This window comes from Leopardus geoffroyi, chromosome B4, assembly GCF_018350155.1.
Source record: "Leopardus geoffroyi isolate Oge1 chromosome B4, O.geoffroyi_Oge1_pat1.0, whole genome shotgun sequence".
NCBI lineage: Eukaryota > Metazoa > Chordata > Mammalia > Carnivora > Felidae > Leopardus > Leopardus geoffroyi.
The window spans coordinates 24099399-24125278 of record NC_059341.1 but is presented as its reverse complement, the minus strand read 5'-3'; the positions used below and the strand labels follow the sequence as shown (position 1 = coordinate 24125278).

The following is a 25880-nucleotide window of genomic DNA, read 5'->3' as shown; positions in this document are numbered from 1 at the left end:
AATAATCTAGGGAAGAAATGGGCAGAAAACATGAATAGACACTTCTCTAAAGAAGACATCCGATCCGGATGGCCAACAGGCACATGAAAAGATGCTCAATGTCGCTCCTCATCAGGGAACTACAAATCAAAACCACACTCAGATATCACCTCACGCCAGTCAGAGTGGCTAAAATGAACAAATCAGGAGACTATAGATGCTGGTGAGGATGTGGAGAAACGGGAACCCTCTTGCACTGTTGGTGGGAATGCAAACTGGTGCAGCCACTCTGGAAAACAGTGTGGAGGTTCCTCAAAAAATTAAAAACAGACCCACCCTATGACCCAGCAATAGCACTGCTAGGAATTTACCCAAGGGATACAGGAGTACTGATGCATAGGGACACTTGTACCCCAGTGTTTATAGCAGCACTCTCAACAATAGCCAAATTATGGAAAGAGCCTAAATGTCCATCAACTGATGAATGGATAAAGAAATTATGGTTTATATACACAATGGAGTACTACGTGGCAATGAGAAAGAATGAAATATGGCCCTTTGTAGAAACGTGGATGGAACTGGAGAGTGTGATGCTAAGTGAAATAAGCCATACAGAAAAAGACAGATACCATATGTTTTCACTCTTGTGTGGATCCTGAGAAACTTAACACAAACCCATGGGAGAGGGGAAGGAAAAAAAAAGAGGTTAGAGTGGGAGAGAGCCAAAGCACTCTTAAAAACTGAGAACAAACTGAAGGTTGATGGTGGGTGGGAGGCAGGGGAGGGTGGGTGATGGACATTGAAGAGGGCACCTTTTGGGATGAGCACTGGGTGTTGTATGGAAACCAATTTGACAATTAATTTCATATATTGGAAAAAAAAAGTATTTTCAAGAGAATGAGAAGACAAGCCACAGGTTGGGAGAAAATATTTACAAAAGAAACATCTGATAAAGGACTGTTATCCAACATATACAAAGAACTTTTTAAAACTCAACAATAAGAAAACAACCTGATTAAAAAATGGACCAAAAGCCTTCACTGACACCTCACCAAGGAAGATATTACAGATGTCAAATGAGCATATGAAAAGATGCTCCACATCATATGTCATCAGGGAAATGCAAATCAATACCACAAGGAGATATCACTATACATCTGTTTGTTGACAAAACCAAATGTTGGCCAGGATGCAGAACCACAGGAACTCTCATTCACTGCTGGTGGGAATGTAAACTGGTACAGCCACTTTGGAAGACAGTTTGGCATTTCTTACAAAACTCAAGGTATTCTTACCATATGTTCCAGTGATTGAGGTCTTTGGTATTTAGCGAAAGGGGTAGAAAATTTGTGTTCACACAAAAATCTGTATATGGATGTTTGTAGCAGTTTTATTCATCACTGCCAAAAACTCGAAACAACCAAGAAGTTGTTAGTAGGTGAATGGATAAATAAACTGTACATCCAATGGAATATTAATTCAGTGCTAAAAAGCAATGACCTATGAAGCCACGAAAAGACATGGAGAACCTTTACGTGTATGTTACTAAGTGAAAGAAGCCAATGTGCAAAGGCTGCTTTTACATACCATCATATTGTATGATTCCACCTATATGACCTTCTGGAAAAGGCAAAACTATGAAGAACGTAAGATGATCATTGGTTGCCAGAAGTTGGGGGAGGCAAGGATGAATAGGCAGAGCAGAAGACTTGTATAAGACAGTGAAAATACTCATATATAATACTGTAAGAGTAGATACATGCCAAGCAATTGTCCAAACTCAAAGAAAGTACACCAAGAACGAACCTTAATGTAAATCACGGACTCTCGGTGATTACCATGTGTCAGGGTTAAGTTCATCGGTTGTAACATGTATAGCATTCTGGTGTGGGATGTTGGTAATGGCGGAGGTTATGCACCTATTGGGGTAGCAGTATATCTGTACCTTCCTCTCAATTCTGCTGTGAACCTAAAACTGCTGTAAAAAAAGCCTTAAAAACAACTTTCCTAGGTCTCCTCCTCCTGTATATTATGCAATATAATTTCAGTTGAGATAGATGTTTTACCTTTGCTCTTTTTAGAAATTATTATTTCAGTACATGTAAGTTTTCCTCAGAAACAAAGATGAACATATCCACATACATTTACTTCTCCAATGATGCAATAAAAGGTATTTGGAGCTTTAGGGTATCTGTGGCTTCATCTTATAATCTCCAGCTTTGTTTCATGATTCTGCCAAAAATCATTACAAGAATAATTTTTACGGAAGCTCATTTTGGGCTCCAACACACAATTCATATGGGTTTAAAATAACATGGTTAAAACGTTTGATATTTGTGTCACATTAGTAACTATTTAAGATACTCTATTTAGTCTTTAACAAATGAACATTTGTAAGTGGATGTGTGCAACTTGATAAAGTGGTTAATGTGGCTTCCTGCTCTTCCTTGTGAGTATTTCAAAAAGAAGGAAAACATTTTGAAAGAAAAAAGTAACACTGCTTTTGATTGGTATGCATTCTGGGTTGAGACTGTTCCCTGAGTCTGAAAGGGCATAATATCACCATGCCTCGGAAGAGAGTTCAAATGTCCAGGAAATCTAATTCTTTCAAATGTCTGAGTCAGAGGGAACAAGGGCTTGAGGTAAAATAGCAGCAGAGGAAGGGAAAGTGGAGGAGAGTTGGGAAAGTCATTCTGGAGATCAACTCACAAGTGTTTGGGCATGGGGAGTGAAGGGAGGGTCCAAGGTTTCATATAAATGGAGAAGGATGGTTCCCGTTCCCCCAAAAGAGACCATGGGGAACAAAAGATGTGTGGGACAAGGTGTATTCAGTTGAATTATATGTGGCAGCAAGATATCTAGGTATATGGAAATGAAAAATGTGAAGTCAGGTGGGAGTGAGAAGTGTATCTTTGGGTGTCAATCACTTTGAGCTACCTGTTGACGCCATGGCATCAGAAGGAATTGCTAAGTGAGAAAGTAAAGAGAGAAAAGAGAAACATTCTGAATACAAATCTTTGGCAAATACACGTTTGGAGAACGATGGATGAATCGAAGTCAGAGGAAAAAAATTCAGGGAAGTAGGAGAGGAATCCAGAGAATCCAGCTGGGGAAAAAAAGACAGGTGAGCTTTTCAAGTAAAGGGTGGTCCATGGGCTTGGACAGTGAAGCAAGGACCAACACGTCCTTTAGAAGGGGAGTTCCCCACCATGTCTTGAGCAGTCACCAGTAATGCTTCAACAAACACTAGCATCGTACATGAGTAAGGTTAGAACAAAGCTAAAAGTTTACCTCTTGTCTTTTCTCACCACAAAATAATACAAGTTCTCTAAGACTGGCACAGCACATATTTTAGTTCACTTTGTTCTAATGAAATCACATCGATTGCTCTATGTGTCACACCTTCAACACTTAAACAATGCAGTGTACAATTAGAGAGGTGAGTCATAAATGTAGATGCACACAATTGGTGGTTTTCTCTTTAATTATCAGTTTACGTTTACTGAGAATTGTAATTTGACAGGACCTGGAGATGCTATAGGAAATACACTGACCTTTGGTTGGATAAACAATCGGAGAGTTAAAGAAACAGGAAAAGAAAATACTGCCAAAAATTACTCATCTCCTACCTTGCCCTTAACCACATCAAAACTGTATTTAAGAAGACAGAGGACCATAGCATCCCATACATGCGCATATGACCAGTGGTTCCCAGGTCAGAACGGCTGGGGACAGATGTAGGGTCTCAGCAAGTTACTGAATAGTATTTCTCTGACTCTGACCCCGCCCCTGACTGTGGATCTTCTAATACTTCTTCAGAGTTCCACTCAGTCATTTGTGGGAAGGTCCTCAGGGCTGTCTCATGTGTGTCCATCTGCTCTGGACCCTGGGGATCACTTATGCAGCCAAGACCTCTAACACCCTGAAAAATGTGGCAAAGTTCTCACAAGTGTATGGCTTACCCCACTTGTGAAACTTTCAATTTTCTTTTTTTTTTTTTTTTTTTTAATTTTTTTTTTCAACGTTTATTTATTTTTGGGACAGAGAGAGACAGAGCATGAACGGGGGAGGGGCAGAGAGAGAGGGAGACACAGAATCGGAAACAGGCTCCAGGCTCTGAGCCATCAGCCCAGAGCCCGACGCGGGGCTCGAACTCACGGACCGCGAGATCGTGACCTGGCTGAAGTCGGGCGCTTAACCGACTGCGCCACCCAGGCGCCCCATTTCAATTTTCAACAAAGCGGCCAGCAATAAGGCTTGGAAAGGCAACAATGCAGCTTTGCATTCATAAGGCCTCTTAGGATAGTCATGAAACAGTGTTTTTAATTTTTCATTTTTAATTCCTGCTTTCTCCACCAAGATTCCTTCCTCTAAGACGCATAGTCTCCTCAGTCCCTCTCCCTTTATCCCTATCTGGTTACACTTGGCAGATAAACTCATTGCCTACTTTCCTGAGACTAGAAACCAACAAGTGATCAGCAAGTTTTGTTTCAAAGCATACATTATCCAGAAGACTGAGCTGCTTTATTGGAGCAATCCTATGTCATTCAGCTTTATATTTCCTGTGCCTAGTACAGTTCCTGGCACAGAGTAGGTACTTGATAAATATTTGCCAAAAGGATCAATGAATGAATTATGGACTTTGGAGTCAGACAGAGACATGGGTTCAAACCCCAACTCAGTCATTTATTAGCTTTTTGTCATTAGGTGACTTATTACAATTCTCAGTCCCAGTCTTACATGCAAAATAGCAAGAATATCCTGTCCTATCACTGTAAGAATTGAAATAGATAATGGATATAAAGTGCTTATTAGCACAGTGCCAGATACACAGTAAGTGTTCCATAAATAATATTTTCCTTCCTCTGTAAAGAGCACCACATCTCCCACTGTATGGATGCCTCCTGCAGCATCTGGTAAAGTGCTGGGCATGTGAGTGAAACACAATCAATGCTTCCTGCATGAAACTGTAGTAATAGAAGGAAAGTGCAGTGAAACAGCGATAGTTTATATTTGTGAGAATTATCTAGCATTGATTTCAATATACTCATTTTCTTCTTGAAATTAAGTAACCCCCTTTAAGAATTTCTTCTTTAAAATTATCCACATTTGGGGGCGCCTGGGTGGCTCAGCCGGTTAAGCGTCCGACTTCAGCTCAGGTCACCATCTTGCGGTCTGTGAGTTCAAGCCCCGTGTCGGGCTCTGGGCTGATGGCTCAGAGCCTGGAGCCTGCTTCCGATTCTGTGTCTCCCTCTCTCTCTGCCCCTCCCCCGTTCATGCTGTGTCTCTCTCTGTCTCAAAAATAAATAAACGTTAAAAAAAAATAAAAATAAATAAATAAATAAAATTATCCACGTTTAGATGAAGATTCAAGCCACAAATGACATGACACTTCCATCATTAGAAACAGAAAAAAAAAATAGGGGCACCTGGGTGGCTCAGTCGGTTAAGCATCCAACTTCAGCTCAGGTCATGATCTCACAGTTCGTGGGTTTGAGCCCCATGTTGGGGTCTGTGCTGACAGCTCAGGGCCTGAAGCCTGCTTCAGATTCTCTGTTTCCGTCTCTCTTTCTCTGCCCCTCCCCAACTTGTGCTCGCTCGCTCTCTCTCTTTCTCAAATAAATAAACATTTAAAATAAAGAAATAAAAAAAATAGGGCGACTGGGTGGCTCAGTTGATTAAGTGACATCTGATTTCAACTCAGGTCATGATCTCACAGTTCATGAGTTTGAGTCCCTCGTCAGGTTCTGAGCTGTCGGCATGAAGCCTACTTGGGGGTCTCTCTCTCCCTCTCTTTCAAAAATTAATAATAAATATGTTAAAGAATAAATTAAAAATATATAAACATATATAACACACATATAAACATGTATTTATGAATATATTCATAAATTGTTTATACTTATTATTTATAAATATTTAAATATACAAACATATATAGATAAATACAAATATATATAAAAATAAATGTGGTGAGAGATTAGGGTGGAATGACATGGGCAGAGGCAAAAAGAGAAAAGAACTTATTTCCTTAAAAGAAAGGGTAAGTTCATTTAAAAGACATAGATGTCTGTTCTGCTTCTTCTCTGTCACCTAGACTCATTCTTCACTCTGCCTCGTTCTCTGAAAGAATTCTTCACTTGTCTGTTTGACACTTCATTTTCAAAGATCACAAAACGCTTCTCTAGAATTTAAAAATGCAACTGAAACTAAGTAAAAGAAAAATATAGGCGTGAAAAAGTAGAAAAATGGAAAAAATATAAGGCAGCTATATTCAAATTATAAACTGAGTTGGATTTCAACCTGATTGTAAGTTGGGAACTTAAGAGTGCCTTTTAAAAAAAATGTTTATTTACTTTGAGAGACAGCACACGCACATGTGTGTGAGCGAGCAGGGGAAGGGCAAAAAGAGAGGGAGAGAGAGAATCCTAAGCAGACTCTGTACTGTTAGTGTAGAGCCCTAAGGGGGGCTCGATCTCACAAATTGTGAGATCATGACCTGGACCAAAATCAAGAGGATGCTTAACAACCGACTGAGCCACGCAGGTGCCCTAAGAGTGCTTTTCCTCAATCAACAACATTGTAAAACTAGAATAGTTCTTTTGGATAGTTGGAAAAAAAGCTTAATTAACTCATAGCCTGTCTAAAATATGATCTTAATTGTGCAATTTCCTAGAATATATCCTATAATATATCAATAAACATTAACAAGGTTATTTCTATTATTACAAACACAGGGCCCTCATTGTGTAGCTCCAGAAGTTACTGTTCACAAGACACATAGTTCCATAGAACCCCAGTGTATGTTACCCCCTGACATTGTGTACCATGGTGGCCCCACCCAAATCTCAGTAATTCACGCCCTTAGGTAGTTCTTCCCCAGAGGCCTGAAGGAGAGTCTTACACAGTTCTGAGAACAGGACAGATTGTTTTGAGAACCAGTTAAGTCTGCACATTTGTATAAGACCCCAAGGTTCCTCTAGGCATGGGTGACAGAGACACAGACATGCGTATTCACTAAGCTCTGGGGACCTGGCACACATCGATAATAGTAGCTGCCATCTACTGTACTGTGCTAGGTGTTGTTTCTAAGTTTTTGCACAACTATCCACACCATTACTGCTAATAATGGCTTAAACTTATGGGTTCTTACTATGTGTTATTCATTGTGCTAAATGCTTTACAGGCATTATCTTAACTGATAGGTAGGTACTACTGCTATTTCCATTTTAAAGATGAAAAACTGAGGTGCAGAGAGGTTAAGTTTTTCAAATCGCACATAGAACCAAGGTCCTAGAAGGGTTTTTAGGGTTTAAATATCTTACCCAAAGTGAACTAACATGTAGTGAAGCCACAATTCAAAACACTCGTCTTATAATCATTTCTTATGTATTTTGAATTGAGCATGGACCAAAGGATAATTTTCCACATTGAAAGCTGAGTTCAGGAGGTGAACCCCAGGCAACTTACATTCACAATTGACTCACAAATTGAATGATAGCAACTTTGAAAGCATTTATGTTAAATAATAAAGTACTAATACATAACAAGAGTTTGTGTTCCCATGAATTTAACAAATGACCTACTACTATAGTAATGGAGGTATGCTTGGTGTAAAACCTACAGAAGAAAAAGGAAAGACTAACTTACCACACTTTTTAAAAGGAATATAAATACAGGGGTACAAATCTATGTTTCGACTATAGTTTCCACATAAGAATAACAAACAAAGATGTTTTGCAAGCATCAGGACAGGAGAGAAATATTGCCATTCAGCTATAAACTGCTGAAAGGAACTCCTTTAACTTAACGCCAAAGCATGGAATTTACAGCATTAAATCAGCTGTAAATTAAAAGGGCAATACAATTAAGGCCATACCTGAATCTTTTATTTGGTCCCATGTGTATAACTATAGGAAGGATAGAATTCATACAAAGATCTATTTATGTATGTAAACATTTAAAAGAAAAAAAGACTGATGTCTAATTAAATTTCACTTTAGTTTTGTGTAAAGAAATATATGCTCCCCTATTTCAGAAATCATTCCAATTTTACCTGTTAGTATCTAGGATGGGCATACGTTTTATATCTGGTATCATAAATTTTAGGTGATTTATTAACTCCTCTACTAGATATAACACATGTGAGAGTAAGACAGTGCTGAGGGACCTTTTCAATTCTAACAAGTGCCTTGCACGTAGTAGATGATCAATAACATTTTGTTGAGTTTGTTGAATACGTAAGACATTTTAGCATTAAAACAAAAGCATTATTTTTGCTTGTTTCCCAGAAAAAAAGAAAATATTTGACACGGACTTACAGAGGTTGGTGGATAACTCGGGATTTCTCCAGAAGGTATTCAGAAATCTGTGCTCCCACTACAGCTCCAGAAGAGGTAAATTTCATTTCTAAGTATTTTCCAAATCGGCTGGAATTGTCATTTATAATAGTGGAGGCATTGCCAAAGGCTTCCACCAAATTGTTCACTTGTAAAATCTTCTCCTGCAGAGTTCTGTTATTAGCCTAGAGAAAATGTCAAGATTGTTCTTTAAATGTAAAAAATTGATTTTGTATATAATAAAATGCCTCTTCTTTGATAAGCACTATATGTAGACATAAATGTACTGAGAGCATATTCTTGGCATACTGCCAGATGTTACAACATCTAGACTATTTTTCCTTTCCCGTAAGTGCATTCACCCACTTGCTTTCTCCAAGGGGCAAAGAGATGTTCTGTACTTTTTCTACTGAAATATAGTTCTGGTCAGTGCTCGGTTTACAAACACAATTTATAAGCAGTCTATGCATACTGGGGTATACCTCTCATTTTGTTATTCCTCCTCTACTTCCCTGGGCCCCCATCCAAATTCTCCCCAAGGTCAGAACCACTTCCCTTGCTTCCATGGAAGCTGTTAAAGCTGGAAATAAGGGAGTAAAGGTAATTTGTCAATTCAGAAGTAGGGAAAAGGGAGGAACTGTGAAAACTGAGAACAGTTCAGAAGTGTGGACGGAAGGGGTGGAACCCCAGTCAAGGCCAGTGGGCCTACTTGGCTGTCCCTCTATTTTCTCCTACCCCATCTTATATACTCCTTCCCTGAAACAAGTGTTATTGTTATAATTAGGTTAAGGAGGTATCAGTCATTCACATCTTGGTAGAAATTAGATTGAGTAGATTATGTTTAGTGTAATACCTGGTTGAGATCAGCTGTGTTAAAGGTATGCAAATTATACAAGTAAGGGAGAGGAGCAGTTGGTATTTCTGGAACACGGGCCATGTTAGGACGTAGGTGGGCTGGAGTGGGTATTTACAAGGAGGGTTTGGGGGCATATAAAGACTTTTAGTAGCTTCTAAAATAGGCAATAAGGGTTGAGAGAAGAGAATAATGAGCACTGGAACAAGCTTAGGCCTTCTAAAATGGGGCTGGATTTGCACTCATATAAAAGGTGAGAAAGCATCTTTATCCCCCTGTATTAACTAGCAGTGCCTTTATTAAATAAGATTATAAGGACTGCATATTACAAATGTAAATTCAACCCACCAAACATCCTGTTTTGTATCTGGTAAATCTTTATCAAGGAGATAAGTAAAAGATATGATAAGATCTAATATGGGTAGGATTCTGGGAGAGATATATATTCCCAGTTAATATTAAATCACATTTTTAGCTCCTGAATAAGATACAGTGAGTAGATAAACAGGTTTACTGACATCTACAAAACAAAAGTTCACGCACAAGTTAATCCATCATTGACGGGACCCTCTATGCAACCACAAAAGAGAATAGCAAAGGCCCTTGTGGACGTGGATGGTCCTTGAGTAAATTAAGTCAGGTGTTCAAGTCTTCTATGGCAGGATCATATGCTGTGCCTCACCACCCCTCTCCCTCAAAAATCACACCTTTTTTTTTTCTTCTTATCCTAGAAGTAAGGAGAGGGGAAGTTGATGGAAAATGGGATGCGGAAGGGACCGGGATGACAGTCCTGAGGTAGCACTAGCTTCCTGGTCACTACTGGCTGTTCCAGTTCTAGCAAAGTCATGTTTCTATTTCATACCCACACACGTGATTGAAAACATAAAAACTAGTTAATTGATTTTTTAATACAAGCACAGAAATCTGTCAGTTAATTGATTTTTAATATAAGCACAGAAATCTGTCAACTGATGATTCTGAAAATGAATTAGATTCAATTAAGAAGTTGTTTTGACATGATGAAGCTTCACCCTTTTATGGAGAGATTAAGTCTGTCCTTACAGTGCTTAGAAGATTCTTATAATCGGGGCGCCTGGGTGGCGCAGTCGGTTAAGCGTCCGACTTCAGCCAGGTCGCAATCTCGCGGTCCGTGAGTTCGAGCCCCGCGTCGGGCTCTGGGCTGATGGCTCAGAGCCTGGAGCCTGTTTCCGATTCTGTGTCTCCCTCTCTCTCTGCCCCTCCCCCGTTCATGCTCTGTCTCTCTCTGTCCCAAAAAAAATAAATAAACGTTGAAAAAAAAATTAAAAAAAAAAAAAATAAATAAAATAAAAAAAAAAAAAAAAAAAAAAAAGATTCTTATAATCATAGTGAGGAAAAATTTTAATAGAATACTATATCGTGTATAACTATGTGGATCATAATAAAAATCTTCACAGGGATCAGTTGTACACAATGGTTTTTTTTCCCCTTAATTTTAGTCATCCTAATATATATATATATATATTTCTTGACTTTATTCAAGGACCCTACCTGGAAAATCAAATCAAGTTTCTATTGTCAACTTCTCTTTTTCAAAAATTAAGGTATATTTTTACACACAGTAAAATTCATCCTTTATAGTGGCTCAGTTGGTTAAGAGGTTAAGCATCTGACTTCGGCTCAGATTGTGATCTCACGTGTTTGTGGGTTCAAGCCCCGTGCCCTGCATTGGGCTCTGTGCCGACAGCTCAGAGCCTGGAGCCTGCTTCAGATTCTGTGTCTCCTTCTCTCTCTGCCCCTCTCCCAATTGTGCTCTGTTTCTCTGTGTCTCTCAAAAATAAATAATAAACATTAAAATCTTTAAAAAAAATTATCCTTTATAGAGCACAGTTCTGAAAGTTTTTACAAACATGTACAATCAAATAACCCCCACTACAAATCCACCCATAGGACAGTGTCATCACCTCCCAAAACTATATTGCTACCCTTTATAGTCAACCCCTCCCTCCATCCCCAGCCTGTGACAATCACTGATTTGTTTCTTTCTCTATAATTTTAATTTTTTAAATGTTTTTTTTTAATTTTTTTAGAGTGGGGGGAGGGGCAGAGAGAGAGGGAGACACAGAATCCCAAGCAGGCTCCAGACTCCAAACTGTCAGCACAGAGCCCAACACAGGGCTTGAACCCACCAACCATGAGATCATGAGCTGAAATCAACAGCAGATGCTTAACTGATGGAGCCACTCAGATGACCCTGTCTCTATAACTTTAAATTTTCAGGAATGACATATAAATTGAATCATATAGCATATAGTCATCTGAATCTGACTCTTTTAACTTAACACAATGCATCTGACATTCATCCAAATCTCATCTAATGAGATTCATTCCTTGTATCAATGTTTGTTCCTTTTTGTTATTGAACAATATTCCACTGTATAGATGTACTGGTTTGTTTACCCATTCCCTTGTTTGGTTGTTTCCTCATCCTGGAGATTATGAACAAAGCCACTATACGTATTTGTCTGTGGTTTCTGTATGAACATGAGTTTTCATTTTATTTGGATAAATAAACTAAGAGTAGGATTGCTGGGCTGGATGATAAGTATAGTTTAAATTTATAAAAAAATTCCCAGGGTGCCTGGGTAGTTCATCGGTTAAGTGTCTGACTCTTGATTTTAGCTCAGGTCATGATCTCACAGTTCATGGGTTTGAGCCCTGCACTAGGCTCCATGCTGAGAGCATGGACCCTGCTTAGGGTTCTTTCTCTCCCTCTCTCTCTGCCCATCCCCCACTTGCTCTCTCTCTCTCTGTCTCTCTCTCTCAAAATAAACTTTAAACAGCAACAAAAAAAAAACCCAAAAACAAAACTTCCAAACTATTTTCCAAAGTGACTGCACTATTTTGTATTTCAACAGAAATATATGAGAGTTCCAGTTATTCCCCATGCTTCTCAGCAGTTGGCATTATTAGATAAAAGAAAAAATTAGACATTTTAATAGGTGTGTAATGATGTCTCATTGTGTTTTAATTTGCACTTCCCCAATGACAACTGATGTTGAACAAGTTTTCATTTGTTTATCTGCCATCTACATATTGTCTTTGGTGAAGTGACTGTTCAAGCCTTCTGTTCATTTTTAAAAATATATTTTTATCAGTTAACTCTAGTTGATACATCCTTTTGTTAATTTTTTGTTATTCTATTTCTTATTATTGGGTTTTAAGAGTGTTTTTATAATATATATATATTAAGGACACAAGTTTTATTAGATTCATGACTTGCAAATAGTTTCTTTGAGTATGTAGCTTGTTGTTTCATTTTAACAATGTCATTCAGAGAACAGAAGTTCCTAATTTTGGTGAAATCTAATATTTTTCCCTGGTGAATTAGACTTTTAACATTGAATATAATAACTATTGTAGCTCTACAGAGAGTGAAAATCAAGTAGTATTAGCTCTCCAACTTTGTTCTTTATCAAATTTGTTTGATTATTGTAGCTCTTTTGTCTTTCCATATAAATTTTTAATTCAGCTTGTCAATTTCTACAGAAAAAAATCCTGCTGGTATTCTTATTGTAATAGCACTAAATCTACAGATCAACTTTGGCATAACGGCATATGAAGAATTGGCATAATGAATCTTTTTTTTTTTTTTTTTCAACGTTTATTTATTTTTGGGACAGAGAGAGACAGAGCATGAACGGGGGAGGGGCAGAGAGAGAGGGAGACACAGAATCGGAAACAGGCTCCAGGCTCTGAGCCATCAGCCCAGAGCCGACGCGGGGCTCGAACCCACGGACCGCGAGATCGTGACCTGGCTGAAGTCGGACGCTTAACCGACTGCGCCACCCAGGCGCCCCTGAATCTTTTAATCCATGGACATGGTATAGTCCATTTATGTAGGTCTTCTTTGATTTCTTTTATCCATTTTTTCCATTTTTCAGCATACAAATTTTGTACATATTTTAGAAGATTTAGATATAAATAGCTAATTTTTTGGTGCTATTGTAAATGAGACTTTAAAATTTCAATTTATAATTTATCATTGCTATCATTATAATTTATCATTATATATATATAATACAAATTAACTTTTGTATTACATATAACATAGATGATATATATATTATATATGTAAAGTTGATTTTTGTATATTAACTTCTTTTTTACCCACAAGGAATAAAAGGAGAAAAGTAAAGAAGGCGTTTAGTGAATGTGCTGGGGCTAAAAATAGAGAATATCACATTTATAAAGGCTTGCCTACTATAAGAGTGAGAAAAGTTAGAATATCCTCAAAGCAGAGCATATGCTTTTTATTTTACTTTTTAATATTTATTTATTTATTAACATTTATTCACCTTTGAGAGACAGAGCACAAGTGGGGTAGGGGCAGAGAGAGAGGGAGACACAGAATCTGAAGGAGACTCCAGGCTCTGAGCTGTCAGCACAGAGCCTGACACAGGGCTCGAACTCACAAGCTGTGAGATCATGACCTGAACCGAAGTCAGCCGCTTAATGGACTGAGCCACCCAGGTACCCCAGAGCATATACTTTTTATACTGTTATATTTTAAACTCACAGAGGATAACAAGTGTGTTTTATAATTTCTGTACATTATCAAATGTGGGAATTAGCAAGCATTAATCTAAACAGTTATATTAGGTTCTGAAGTATAACAAATATTTCTCTTAGGACAGAGAAAAATTATACCTTTCCAAGCACCGTCAGCTGCCGAACCAAAAGATGAGCACTTTCAGTCTTTCCAGCACCACTTTCTCCAGAAATAACAATGCACTGCACAATAAGAAAAGGAAGCCATGAGAAAAGTTCATCCTCACAAGATCGGGCTTACACATAAGAACCTAAGAAGGCAATTTCTAAGAACGTGAAACTCTCCTTACCTGATCTGAATTATATGTTATCATGGACTGGTATCCTACGTCAGCCATTGCAAAAATGTGAGGAGGATTGGCAGTTCTCTTTGCTCCAATATATAGTTTAGAATGCTAATGGTTAAAAAGAACACATTTTGTGGGGCTTTTCTTTTTGTTTTTGTTTAAATCTTAAATTATTTATAGACAGGACTCTCAATTTTTAAGCAAAATATAAATCAAAATACACTCTCACACCACCAGAACTTTACACACGTTACACACACATACTACCCATATTTACATGCACAAATTATGCACAATTATGTAAAATAAAGGCCTGATGTGTAAAAAAAAATCCAGAAATAGGATGTGACATAATAAAATATAATATCACACTGGGAGCAGTATTTAAAAGAAGACTTTCTTGGGAGTGCAAACCACTTTCAAAGAAGAACTTAACGTTTCAAAATACCATTATTTCAGAAAAAAAAAAAAACCCAAAAAGCAAAAAAACAAGCAAACAGAAACGCAAAATACTGTAATTTCTTGATTTCGGCTTAGGTCATGATCTCACAGCTTTAGGGATCGAGCCCTACATCGAGCTCTGTGCTGATAGTGAGAAGCCTGCTTGGGATTTTCTCTTTCTCTTTACCCTCTACTCTCTGTTTCAAAATAAATAAATAAACTTTAAAAAAGTATAGGGATGCCTCCGTAGCTCAGTTGGTTGAGTATCTGACTTCAGCTCAAGTCATGATCTCGTAGTTTGTGAGATCGAGCCCCACATCGGGCTCGCTGCTGTCAGCACAGAGCCCGCTTTGGATCCTCTGTCCTCCTCTCTCTGTTCCTCCCCCACGTGTTCTCTCTCTCTCTCTCAAAAGTAAACATTAAAAAAAGTATAAAAAATCTTTAAGAAATAAAAAATAAAATAAAAAATGAAAAAATGAAAAGGGTGCCTGGCTGGTCCAGTCAGAAGAGCATGTGACTCTTAATCTCAGGATCCTGGGTTCAACCCCCATGTGGGGTATAGAGATTACTTAAAAAAAATTAAAAAAAAGAAAAGAAAAAGAAAAACAGCCTAGCTTAATTCCAGAATACTAATCTGTATTTAAACCATTAGGGCTTGAGTAATAGATAATTATATACTCATATTCAAAAAAACACACACTGTCTGATACTAAAAACCAACTAATATGTCAAAAGGAATTTTAAAATTCATAATGACAAGTTTCATAGCCATTAAGTATATATTACCTGTATAAAAATGTAATTATGCTCTTCACTCTCCCATACTTGGTTCAGAGGTAGACAATAAGATACACTTTTGTAAGCATCTATTTATTAATATGATACATAGTACAGGCCAGTTACCAATAACTATAAGTAATTAACATTCCACCACATACTTTTGGGAAAAGAAAGACCACAAACCATATCCAGACTGATTCACCTTCTATTTTTCCTATCTCTCTGTTTTAGCAATAATTATCTGTTTATTCAAGATATTGAATAAAACTTTCTTTGGCATCATCTAAATTAATTTAAATATCTGAATAGTATAATTACTAGTACAAAGTAAAAGAATGTAAGCCACACCACATACCTCTGTGGAATAAAGACACAGACTCTGAAAAGGATTAAGAGCAATGAGTATATCTCCCACATAGATGTAAATCTGATCTCTGGAATAACACTTCTCAAGTTGCTCGGAGACTGTATTCTGTAATAAAATTTTTTTTCTTAAAAATAATTTAAGGGTAGTTACAATTTAAAATGTAAACAGTAATAAATAAAACATCTGGAATCTGGACCAAGGATCAGAAGGAAATAGATATGCTGATAGTAAGAAGTATAACGTTGGGTCAGTAACTATCCTTCCACTTGGCAGACATTTTCTTGTTTTGAGAGCCATAGAGGTATGGCATTGTTCTGTGCATTTTCCAAAGGTCACGTGAGATATTACAGGGATATTATATGTAGAAAGCCTTCCAGGAAGTAAGTAAATGTGGAAGATGAAAAAAAAAAAAAAAGAGAGAAAAAAAAAACACTAGAAAAGGGAAAGGAAGATACAGTGAACATGATTTTATTCCAAATCAAGGTTATTTAGTGGCTCTGTAGAATATCTTAGCCCTTTGCTGAGACATTTGGCTTTATGAGGTACAGTGAAATGTGTGGAGAAGTAACTTTCATAGTTGATAAATCATGAGTACATGGAATCAATTTTAATAGTGTCAGAAGTCATCATTTAAGACATGACACGAGAATAGCAAAACATCATAGCTCAAAAGAGACAAAAACAAAAGCACAGACAACAGAAACAAATAAACCCAGTGTTTAATATATAGGTCAGCAACACGATGAGTGAAGTCTTCTTTATAATATACAAATCCAGAAATTCACATCATTGAAAAATGTGGTATGAAAAGATTCATAAAGGTGCTGGCAAATCTCTGACTTGCGAACACTACATGATTACAAGATATTTGATGTTCCCAAGAAAGATTATTTCGAGCAAGTACTTCAGTTGTTTAAGCCACCCTAAATTTACCAAATGACTACTTCTGTTCAGAAGATGTCTCCTGATTTGTTGAATCTCAAAGGAAAATGTTCTGGCATGTATCAGATGTATTTAAAAAAAAAAAAAGTTGATCAGGCAGGATAGAGATCCCAACTTGTTATTGAAAAGGAGCTACTTATTTCTCTAATGATCTGATTATTCGGAATGAAGGGAGATGAAAGGAAGGGAGGCTGAAGCTATAATTTACTGGCTTGTATTTGTACCTTCATAAGAGATGCTTGAGATAGCTGTGAGGCACTGGGTAAGAAGCGTCAAGTAGAATTCACTGCCCTAAAGGTCCAGCTCTCTGAGAGCAGGGGATCTGTGACCCCATAAGGAGGACACTGACCCTAGTTAAGACAGACAGGCTCTTGAAGTTTCCTAGAAGCCTCTGGGTATAGACACTGAGAGTGGAACAGAAAAGGAAATAGAAGGAGGATGCCACATTAGAGGTTGTAGGAAGCAGACCATTTTCTGACCTCAGTAAATCATCCCTCTGAGCTTTCTGGAAAGAATTCAGAGGAAAAAGGGTCTGTAACTTATAAGCAACCCATGCTAGTGGGAACCCACACCTTTGTAACCTATCAAAAAAAGAAAAAAAAATTGACGTTAGGCTGGAAAGATCTGGAAATTTGAGTTATACGTATTAAAAGTGAAGATGGGAGAGATAATCAGGAAGCTAAGAGACACTGCATACAGATGCTATTCAAACAACTTCCTGTTCATATCTATAAATTAAACAAAATCTAGAATGTTTAAGTTTAATTAAGCCACGTTTCTTACCTCATCCAAAACTTCTAGGGTTGCTAAATCATCTACATCCTTCAGAGTGGATATTAGTGATCTATTGAAGTTACTCTTCTTGGTGTGAATACGTTCATGTCTGTGGAGCAGTACAAAGAGAAAAATCCTTTCTGACTTGAGAACATATCACTGATCATAGCGGAAGTAGGTTTTAGATATATAGGAGATTAAAAAAACTACGAAGCTGATTTCCTAAATTCAATGATGACCACTTATCCGAAAATAGCCTAATATATTTTATCTGTTTTCTCCTCTCTATTGGAAAATTCAACATGTCAAGCTTACCTCACAGATGATGAAAAAAGTCCATTAATTCTATCAAGAACTCTCCTATATATAATTTGCTTGGAAGCTTCCTCTAAATTCCTATGTGTGACTTGATCTGTTACAAATTGGTGAGTCAGAGAGATCTGAATTCATTAGATTTCCAATTTTGTCTGAGGTAGTGTCAGACCATTGGTGGCCAAGGAATGGCAACATTAAAAATTATTATTCATCAATTTTTAAGAGAAATACAAAATAAACCCCATTGCGAATTTTAAATGGTTAGACGCACGTAGAAAATTGGTTTCAGGCACTAGGAATTTATTTTCAAAGGAAACATTTCAGCAACTTCAGAGAACAGCCAAAGGTTCTTGATTTGACACGAAGGCTGTGGAAGCTGCTGAGATAGACACCATGGTTTGTTTCAACTTTTCTGGCCGTGAAATTCTCATCTACTTGGTGTCTTGAACAAAACTGTATTTTCAAGGTTTATTTTTGGAGATACAGTAGACTTTTGAAACAATGTGGGGTTAGAGGTTCCAATGCCTCCACAAAGTCAAAAATCCAGGTATAACTTTTGACTCCTCAAAACTTAACTATAGTGTTGACCAGAAGCCTTACCGATAACATAAAGTTGATTAGCACATATTTTCTATGTTATACATATTTTATTCTGTATTCTTACAATAAAGTAAGCTAGGAAAATAAAATACTATTAAGAAAACCATGAAGAATAGGGGTGCCTGGGTGGTTCAGTGGTTAAGTGTCTGATTCTTGATTTCAGCTCAGAGGTCATGATCTCATAGTTTGTGAGATCAAGCCTCACGTTGGGCTCTGTGCAGAATTCTCTCTCTCCCTCTCCCTCTGCCCCTCCCCTGCTCACACTCTCTCTCACCCTCAAAATAAATAAAATTAAAAAAAAAAAGAAAATAATAAGAGAAAATACACTTACAGTGTTATATTGTATTTATTGAAAAAAATCTGCATACAAGTGAACCAGTGCAGCTCAAACCCATGTTGTTCAAGGGTCAACTGCACTTTTAAGCATTTGAATTTGTCCATTCGTAAAAGGAATAGACTATGAGGAATACCACGAACCATACCACTTACTCAGTAGACTTTAATGGTTTCTCATTGCTTAGCGAATTAGGTCACTATTTTTTAAATGTTTTAATTCCAGTGTAGTTAACATAGTGTTATATTCATGTCAGGCATACAATATGGTGATTCAACAATTCCATATACTACTCAGTGTTCATCAAGATAAGTGTTACTCTTAATCCGTTTCACCTATTTCATCCATGCTCCCACCTACAGCCTTCTGGCAACAATCAGTTTGTTCTCTATAGTTAAGAGTCTGTTTTTTGGTTGGTCTCTTTTTTTCCTTTGTTTGTTTTGTTTCTTAAATTCCACATATGAATGAAATCATGGTATTTGTCTTTCTCTGACTAGCTTATGTCACTTAGCATTATACTCTAGTTCCATCCATGTTGTTTTGTTGGCAAAATTTCATTCTTTTTTTGGCTGAATAATAGTCCATCACACACACACACACACACACACACACACACACACACACACACACACACCACATCTTCTTTATCCATTCATCTATCAATGGACACTTGGGCTGTTTCCACAGTTTGGCTATTGTAGATAATTCTGCAATAAACATAGGGCTGCGTGTATCCCTTTGAATTAGTATTTTTGTTTTCTTTGAGTAAATACCAAGTAGTGTAATTCCTGGATCATATGGTAGTTCTACTTTTAATTTTGGGGGGAACTTCCATACTGTCTTCCACCATGGCTGCACCAATTTGCATTCCCACCAACAGTGCATGAATGTTCCTTTTTCTTCACATCCCTGCCAACACTGGATGTTTTAGAATTAAGTCACTATTGATAAACTGTCCCCACCTCTATCTTTGGCCAGCCCCTCTTTTGGTTCACTGGATTCTGTCTTCTCTCATTTATTCAAGGACACCACTTCCACTGGTTCCTCTCTTATTCCCAACATCACTCATTTTTCCCTCTCAGGTATTATAGTACTTGTCTGAAAAGAAACAAACACAACACCCTTTCTTGAGTTCCAATTTCTTTCATCTACTCTTTTATTTCCTCGCTTTATAGCAAGAAAAATCCTCAAAAGAATGATCTCTACTTAATTTCTTTCCATCCTTTAAGAAAACCCATTTCAGTCAGGCTGCCATTTCTTACTCCATGGAAACAGCTCTTGTTAAGAACATTAACAGCCTTACACTGCTAAATCCAATGGTCAAGTCTAAGTCCTCATTTTACTTAACATACTGGCAGCATCAACAAACTCCTTCTTAAATATACTTGTTTTAGTGTCCTGTACACTTCTCTTGATTCTCTTCCTTGCCTCACTGGCATCTCCACCTGAGTAGCTTTTTCTGGTTCCTCCTCATCTTTCTAACTGTCACGTTTGGGATCTCTGGAGCTTCAATCCTTGTGGTTATTTTCTTCTGTATCTACTCACTTCCTGATTTCAGAGCTTTAAATACCACTTACGCATTGACAACTCTGCTGATCTCCAGACTTAAGCATCCAACTGCTTACTCAACACTTCACTCAGAAGTCTAACAGGCAGACTAAACACATCCCAACCCCTCCTGAATATGCAGCCCCAAACCTGCTCCTGTCCCATAATTCTTATCTCAGTAAATGGTGACTCCACTCTCCTGATTGTTTATGTTAAAAAGCTTAGGGATCCTTAGCTCTTCTCTTTCTCTCATATCTTTCATGCAGTCTACATACAAATTCCATCAGCTTAATGTCAAAGTCCATCTAGGACCAACAATATCCTACCACCATCACCTCTGCCATACTGCATCCCACTATCACTATCTCCTCCCACCCAGGAAGGTTCCCTGCTGCCACCTTTGCCTTCTACATTCTTCTCAACATTGCAGTCAGTAAGATTTACCCTTTGTTTATATTATTTCCTCTTCAGCTGTATGATGAAACTTTATGTTCACAGCTCACCTCAAATGTCACCTCTTAAAACTTCTCAGCATAATTCTATACATCCTTCAGGACACATATTTTAGTTATGGCATTTCAGCCCATCATTTGTATATGAGCCCTATTCCCTTAACTAGACTGTAAAGTTCTCTGGGGATTTCTCAACCTATGGAGCTGGAAAAGCTGTATGTCCATATGCAAAAATAAAAAAAAAAATCTAGACACTAACCTGGCCCCTTTCACATAAATTAACTCAAAATGGATCACAGACCTAATTGTAAAATCCGAAACTGTAAAACTCCTAGAAGATAACATTGGGGAAAATCTTGATAACCTTGGGTTTGGAAATGAGTTTTTAGATATAACACCAAAAGCACCATCCATGAAAGAAAAAAATCAGTAACTTGGACTTCATTAAAATTAAAAACTTCTGCTCTATGGAAGATACTGTTAAAGAACAAAAAGCAAAGCCACAGACTGGGAGAAAATATTTGCAGATCACCCTGATAGAAAACTTGTATCTAATAATGGGGATAGTTTTACTTCTATTTTCAACTCTTAGATTCCCCAATTTCGATAGCATTTACAAAAATTTACAAATATACACTTATTGGTATGGATGATTTAGTTAATATTTGAATCCATTATTACTCTGTAAACTCCAAGATGCATGAGACTGTGTGTCCTTGGTTCCCCCTTGTACCTTAGGAACAAGCAGGTTATTTAAAACATAGTAGGTCCTCAATAAATGTTAGTTGAAAGAATGAGTCAATATATATCCTGTACAATTTCTGGCACAGAATTTCCACTTAGTTGGTCTCCATATTTGCTGAATTCAACAGGTATCATCTTATTTATTCCCCTATTTCCAAAGAGACTCATACTATTTTTGAGAAAACAGAGAAAGAAGTCCAATTATCCATTTAATTGCAGAGCCCTGAGTTTTTCATCTGTTTTTATGGGCTGATTTGGTAGCTAAAGACTGTTCCTAGAGAATTACAAGAAACAGATGGTGAAGAATATGGGGATCAATATTTGGCTGGCTGCTACACTCACTCTTCCACTCCTGTAAATTCATCCTCTGATGCTTTTGGTATTAGTGTCCAAAAACTGAGAAAAGATATTATTGTAATGACTGAAAACCTCAGATGGCTCCCCATTTTCTACAACATAAGTTAAAAACTCCTTGGCATGGAATTCACAGCCCTTCACAGCCTTGTCTCAAAGAGCCTTTCCAGCAGCATCAACTATCATCTCTGTACAGAACATTCCCCAATATGCCGAGTATTTCCAGATTCTGTGTTTTGCTCATTCTTTCTCTGCCTGGAATTATTTTCCTTCCATGTCTGGCAAAGTTCTACTTTATCATACAAAGTCAGGCTCAAATAACATCCTCTCTGTGAGGCTTTTGCAGGACTTTGCAGAGAGAATGCACTACTAGCAGAGAAGCTTTCATATTTAACTAGGAATGTTCATCATTCCTACTGGACTAGGAGAAACTTGTGGGCAGAAACCAAGCATTACTCATCTTTCTATGCCTGGCATCAAGGATACAGATGCATGAAATATGTTGGCAGCTTGAATCACCATACTGAGCCCCACCCAACTAGCCAGTATGCAAAGAATATTATCTCTTCGTATGACCAACCCTATGTCCTTCTATTTTAGTTCATATCCCATAATTTCTGGCAAACCTTTTAATTAAGCCAGCGGGTACCAAAACCTACCTGACATACCATCTTTCTGACCTCTTACCATAATACGCTTGTAATATCCACAGAATTCAATTCTGTGATTCACAGTTTTAACGGGAGGTATGAAATTTCGCTTTTTTTATATATATGTACCCAAGTGTGCAGAGGTTGTCAGGCCGATACCTGCTGGGGAAAAGGGGAATAACATGCACGGGGGCCTGGAGGCAGGAGGGCATACGTTGTGTTCCTTGGACTTAGTGAAGGGCCCTGCGGCTGAAATGGTGACAGGGACAGAGGTGCGTGGTGAGGCTGGACTCCAGGCATAATGGGACGCCACTGAAGTATTTCAATGAAGAGGAAGACTGGAAATGATGGAGTAGAATAGCATATTGTAGTAAAGAAAAAAAATCACTGTACTCTAAAAATAAACATCATCACTAATGTATCACTAAGGACAGCCAAGAAAAGTTAAAATTCTAGTAGTGAATATTTTATAATTTAGGGTCATATTCTAAGAACATATTATAAATGTGGCATTTCAAACTAGTAGAGAAAGAAAAAATTCAAGAAATTGGGCCAGAACAGCTAATTAAACATTTGGGAATCATGTACCTTATGTAAAAATATATTCCAGGTGGATTAATAAACTTAACAGATTTAAAAATACAATCATAAAGTTCTAGGAGAAGATACAGAAGAATAGTTGTGTAATAATAATGGGGTAGGGACGGAATTTGTCAGTATGATAAGATAGAAAAGAGAATAAAAAATATGGGGTAGATGTGACAGGATAACAATTTTCGTAGTATAATAAAAACACAAGCTATAAGGAAAATAAAAAAATATTTGCAGTGTACATATATGATGGAAAAAAATCAATGTTTAATATATCAAGAACTTTTGAAATTCAATAAAAAGAACACTGAAAATGAGATACCATGAGAAAGTAGGATTTTAGGCTTTTCTATTTAGATTTGAGAAGATAAATCTATCCCTCTCATTTCCTAAAAAGACACGTTATCACCAGAAAATACTGACGCCTAATAATCTTCCCTAGATTGATGGCATTAAAACAGCTGAATCATATCATCTCTGCTGCCTCTTCCAGGCCTGGAATTCTATAATTTGTCAACTTAATGGGCTTGATAATTTTGTGTATTGATTAGGTGTATTACCTAGGAGACGGATGATTGCTTCATCATGAAGAGAAAAATGTAGAGTCATTTTCTGTGACTCTAAAAAACTTTTTTTTAAATCACTTATAAAGACTTTATCAGGGTGATTGTGAAGATGGCTTGGTCCTAGTCTAGAACATGACTCCTCTATTTTCTTTTCAATTCAACTCAAGGGTAGAGGGGCTGAGGGATGCAGAGCCTGGTTGAACAGGTGACAATAATGTGTAAAAAGTCAGGGTGGATTATGGATTGACTGAAAAAGTATTAGACACTGAACTAAATTCTGAGATGCTTATATAGAGAATCAAAAATTATTTCTGGGAGTACCTTGGTGGCTCAGTTGGTTAAGTGTCTGACTCTGGATTTTGGCTCAGGTCATGATCTCACGATTCATGAGATCAAGCCCCACGATGGGCTCTAACAGTGTGGAGCCTGCTTGGGATTCGCTGTCTCCCTCTCTCTCTGCCCCTCTCCCAGCTCACACTCTCACCCTCAAAATAAATAAATAAACTTTAAAAAGTTATTTCTGAAGCTATATGAACCCTTTCCTTTGTTTACATCATAGTATTAATGACACCCAAGTAGTATTAAAAGCATGGGCTCTAGAATCAGAATGCTCAGAGAAAACAACAAAAGAGTTTGTGAGGATAAATAAAAATAGATTTCATGTAAGATGTTTATTTAGAATGGGCACTTGAAAATGCCTAATATTTAATAGCTATTATTACTCAAACTGTGGCTCGACCACTTACTAGCCATGTAGCCTTGGACAAGTAACTTACTCTGCTTTCTCAGATATAAAATGGGAATAATAATAGTCTGTTTCATAAGGTTGTTATGAGGTTAAATTAAATAATACATGTGAAGTGACTCATTCAGTACCTGCAATGCTTAATAAATTTTAGCTATTATTGTTGATTTTATGGTCATGGGTTCGATCTTCATATACTTTATATTTAATATTTTATTTTAATTTATATTTAATTATATTATAAATTTTTATTTCTATTAATTTTATATTTAGTGGTCTCCATTTCTTCCCACTCCAGATACCCTTCTACCTTCAACAAACGTAACTTGTAAATACATGACACTGGACTCAGCATAAACCAAGCAAGAAATGAGAAGAATTTGGGCCCAGGTCTTGCTGAGGAAGGATTCATGAATATTCTTGTTTTCTAAGGATTTCATTGTGTTTATTGTTAAGTCCTATGTATACCCTGATGGTAGCATCTCAGCAGGAATTATGCATTCTATCAGATGACAGGGAAACAAGCAAACTCTTTCTTTTCTTCTCCTCTCCATTCTCACTGCAGTGTTCAAGGCTGACTTTAGAGAACAGGGCTGAAGCTTAGACGGTGCACTGTGAAAAGACACACAGCTGCCAGGCACATCTTGGCTCCAGCACACCCATCTCCCTGACCATTTCTTGCTGGTCAGGGGAGTGGTGCTCTCTGCCAGGCCGCCTTAACTGGAGAAGGCCCATGGTCGCTGGAATTGCCTATCTGTGTTTCTCCCATATCTGTATTTCTGCACCATCAGTTACTGTTAGACAGGGTCATTGGAATGGGCTGCTCTGGAAAGCATGGTCAACACTGCTGTCACTTGGTTGGGTCTTAACGTTTATGGAGACAAAGCGAAAAAAAAACCAACAGTTTCAGCTGTCATAACAAAGCACTAGTGAGTGGCTCACATTTATTATATTCTTTCGTGTGGCACTGAGGCATGATTAGTTGCATCAGTGATATCATTGTTCAGCTTTAAAATTAGCTTAACATTTAAAAAGCTACCCAATTAACAATGCACAAGATCACAGGGTGTAAGAGTGAGAAGAACAGGTAAATATATTACAGTCCAACTTCCTTCCATTTTATGAATTGTCAGCAAGCCTATGATATGTCCAACCTTTTGGGAAAACTCAAATGAAGCAGATGATATGACATCTCCATCCTGTTTGGGTTTGTTAGGCTTTCTCCCTCCAAACACACACACACACACACACACACACACACACACACACACACACACCAGGTAGAGCTTTAAATTATACATGTTTCAACATCTATTACTGCATTCACTCATTCAATAAATATTTAAATTTCTACAACATCCCATATATTTCAGGCAATTCAGAGCTGGGCTAAAGCTATGAGGAAAACAGATAGGGTCACCTGCTCACACAGAGCACACACTCTGATGAAACAGTTAATAATGCACATATAAACAAAAAAGTTAAGATAATCTGGGCTAGGGCTGATATGTTTGGATAGATTCATTTTCAAAGAAGAAGATGTTAAAATCAAGGATGTAGCTGTGGCTATTGCTACAAATACTACTCAATTAATTGATAAAGCTGTATTTGCTCACATGGGTTTTGAAA

The 25880-nt window shown here is 37.4% G+C and overlaps 1 protein-coding gene across 6 annotated transcripts in view; it reads right to left on the bottom strand.

Moving 5' to 3' along the window:
• The window catches only part of MYO3A (myosin IIIA), a 246003-nt gene that overhangs the window by 124177 nt on the left and 95946 nt on the right, over nt 1–25880 (bottom strand). For all 6 annotated transcript variants that reach the window (XM_045465686.1, XM_045465685.1, XM_045465684.1 and 3 more), the window contains 5 exons: nt 17362–17461; nt 15625–15741; nt 14052–14156; nt 13861–13944; nt 8301–8503 (listed from right to left, as the gene is read on the bottom strand). In XM_045465686.1, coding sequence (XP_045321642.1) covers nt 8301–8503; nt 13861–13944; nt 14052–14156; nt 15625–15741; nt 17362–17461 — 609 coding nt within the window. The remainder of the gene's footprint in view (nt 1–8300; nt 8504–13860; nt 13945–14051; nt 14157–15624; nt 15742–17361; nt 17462–25880) is intronic.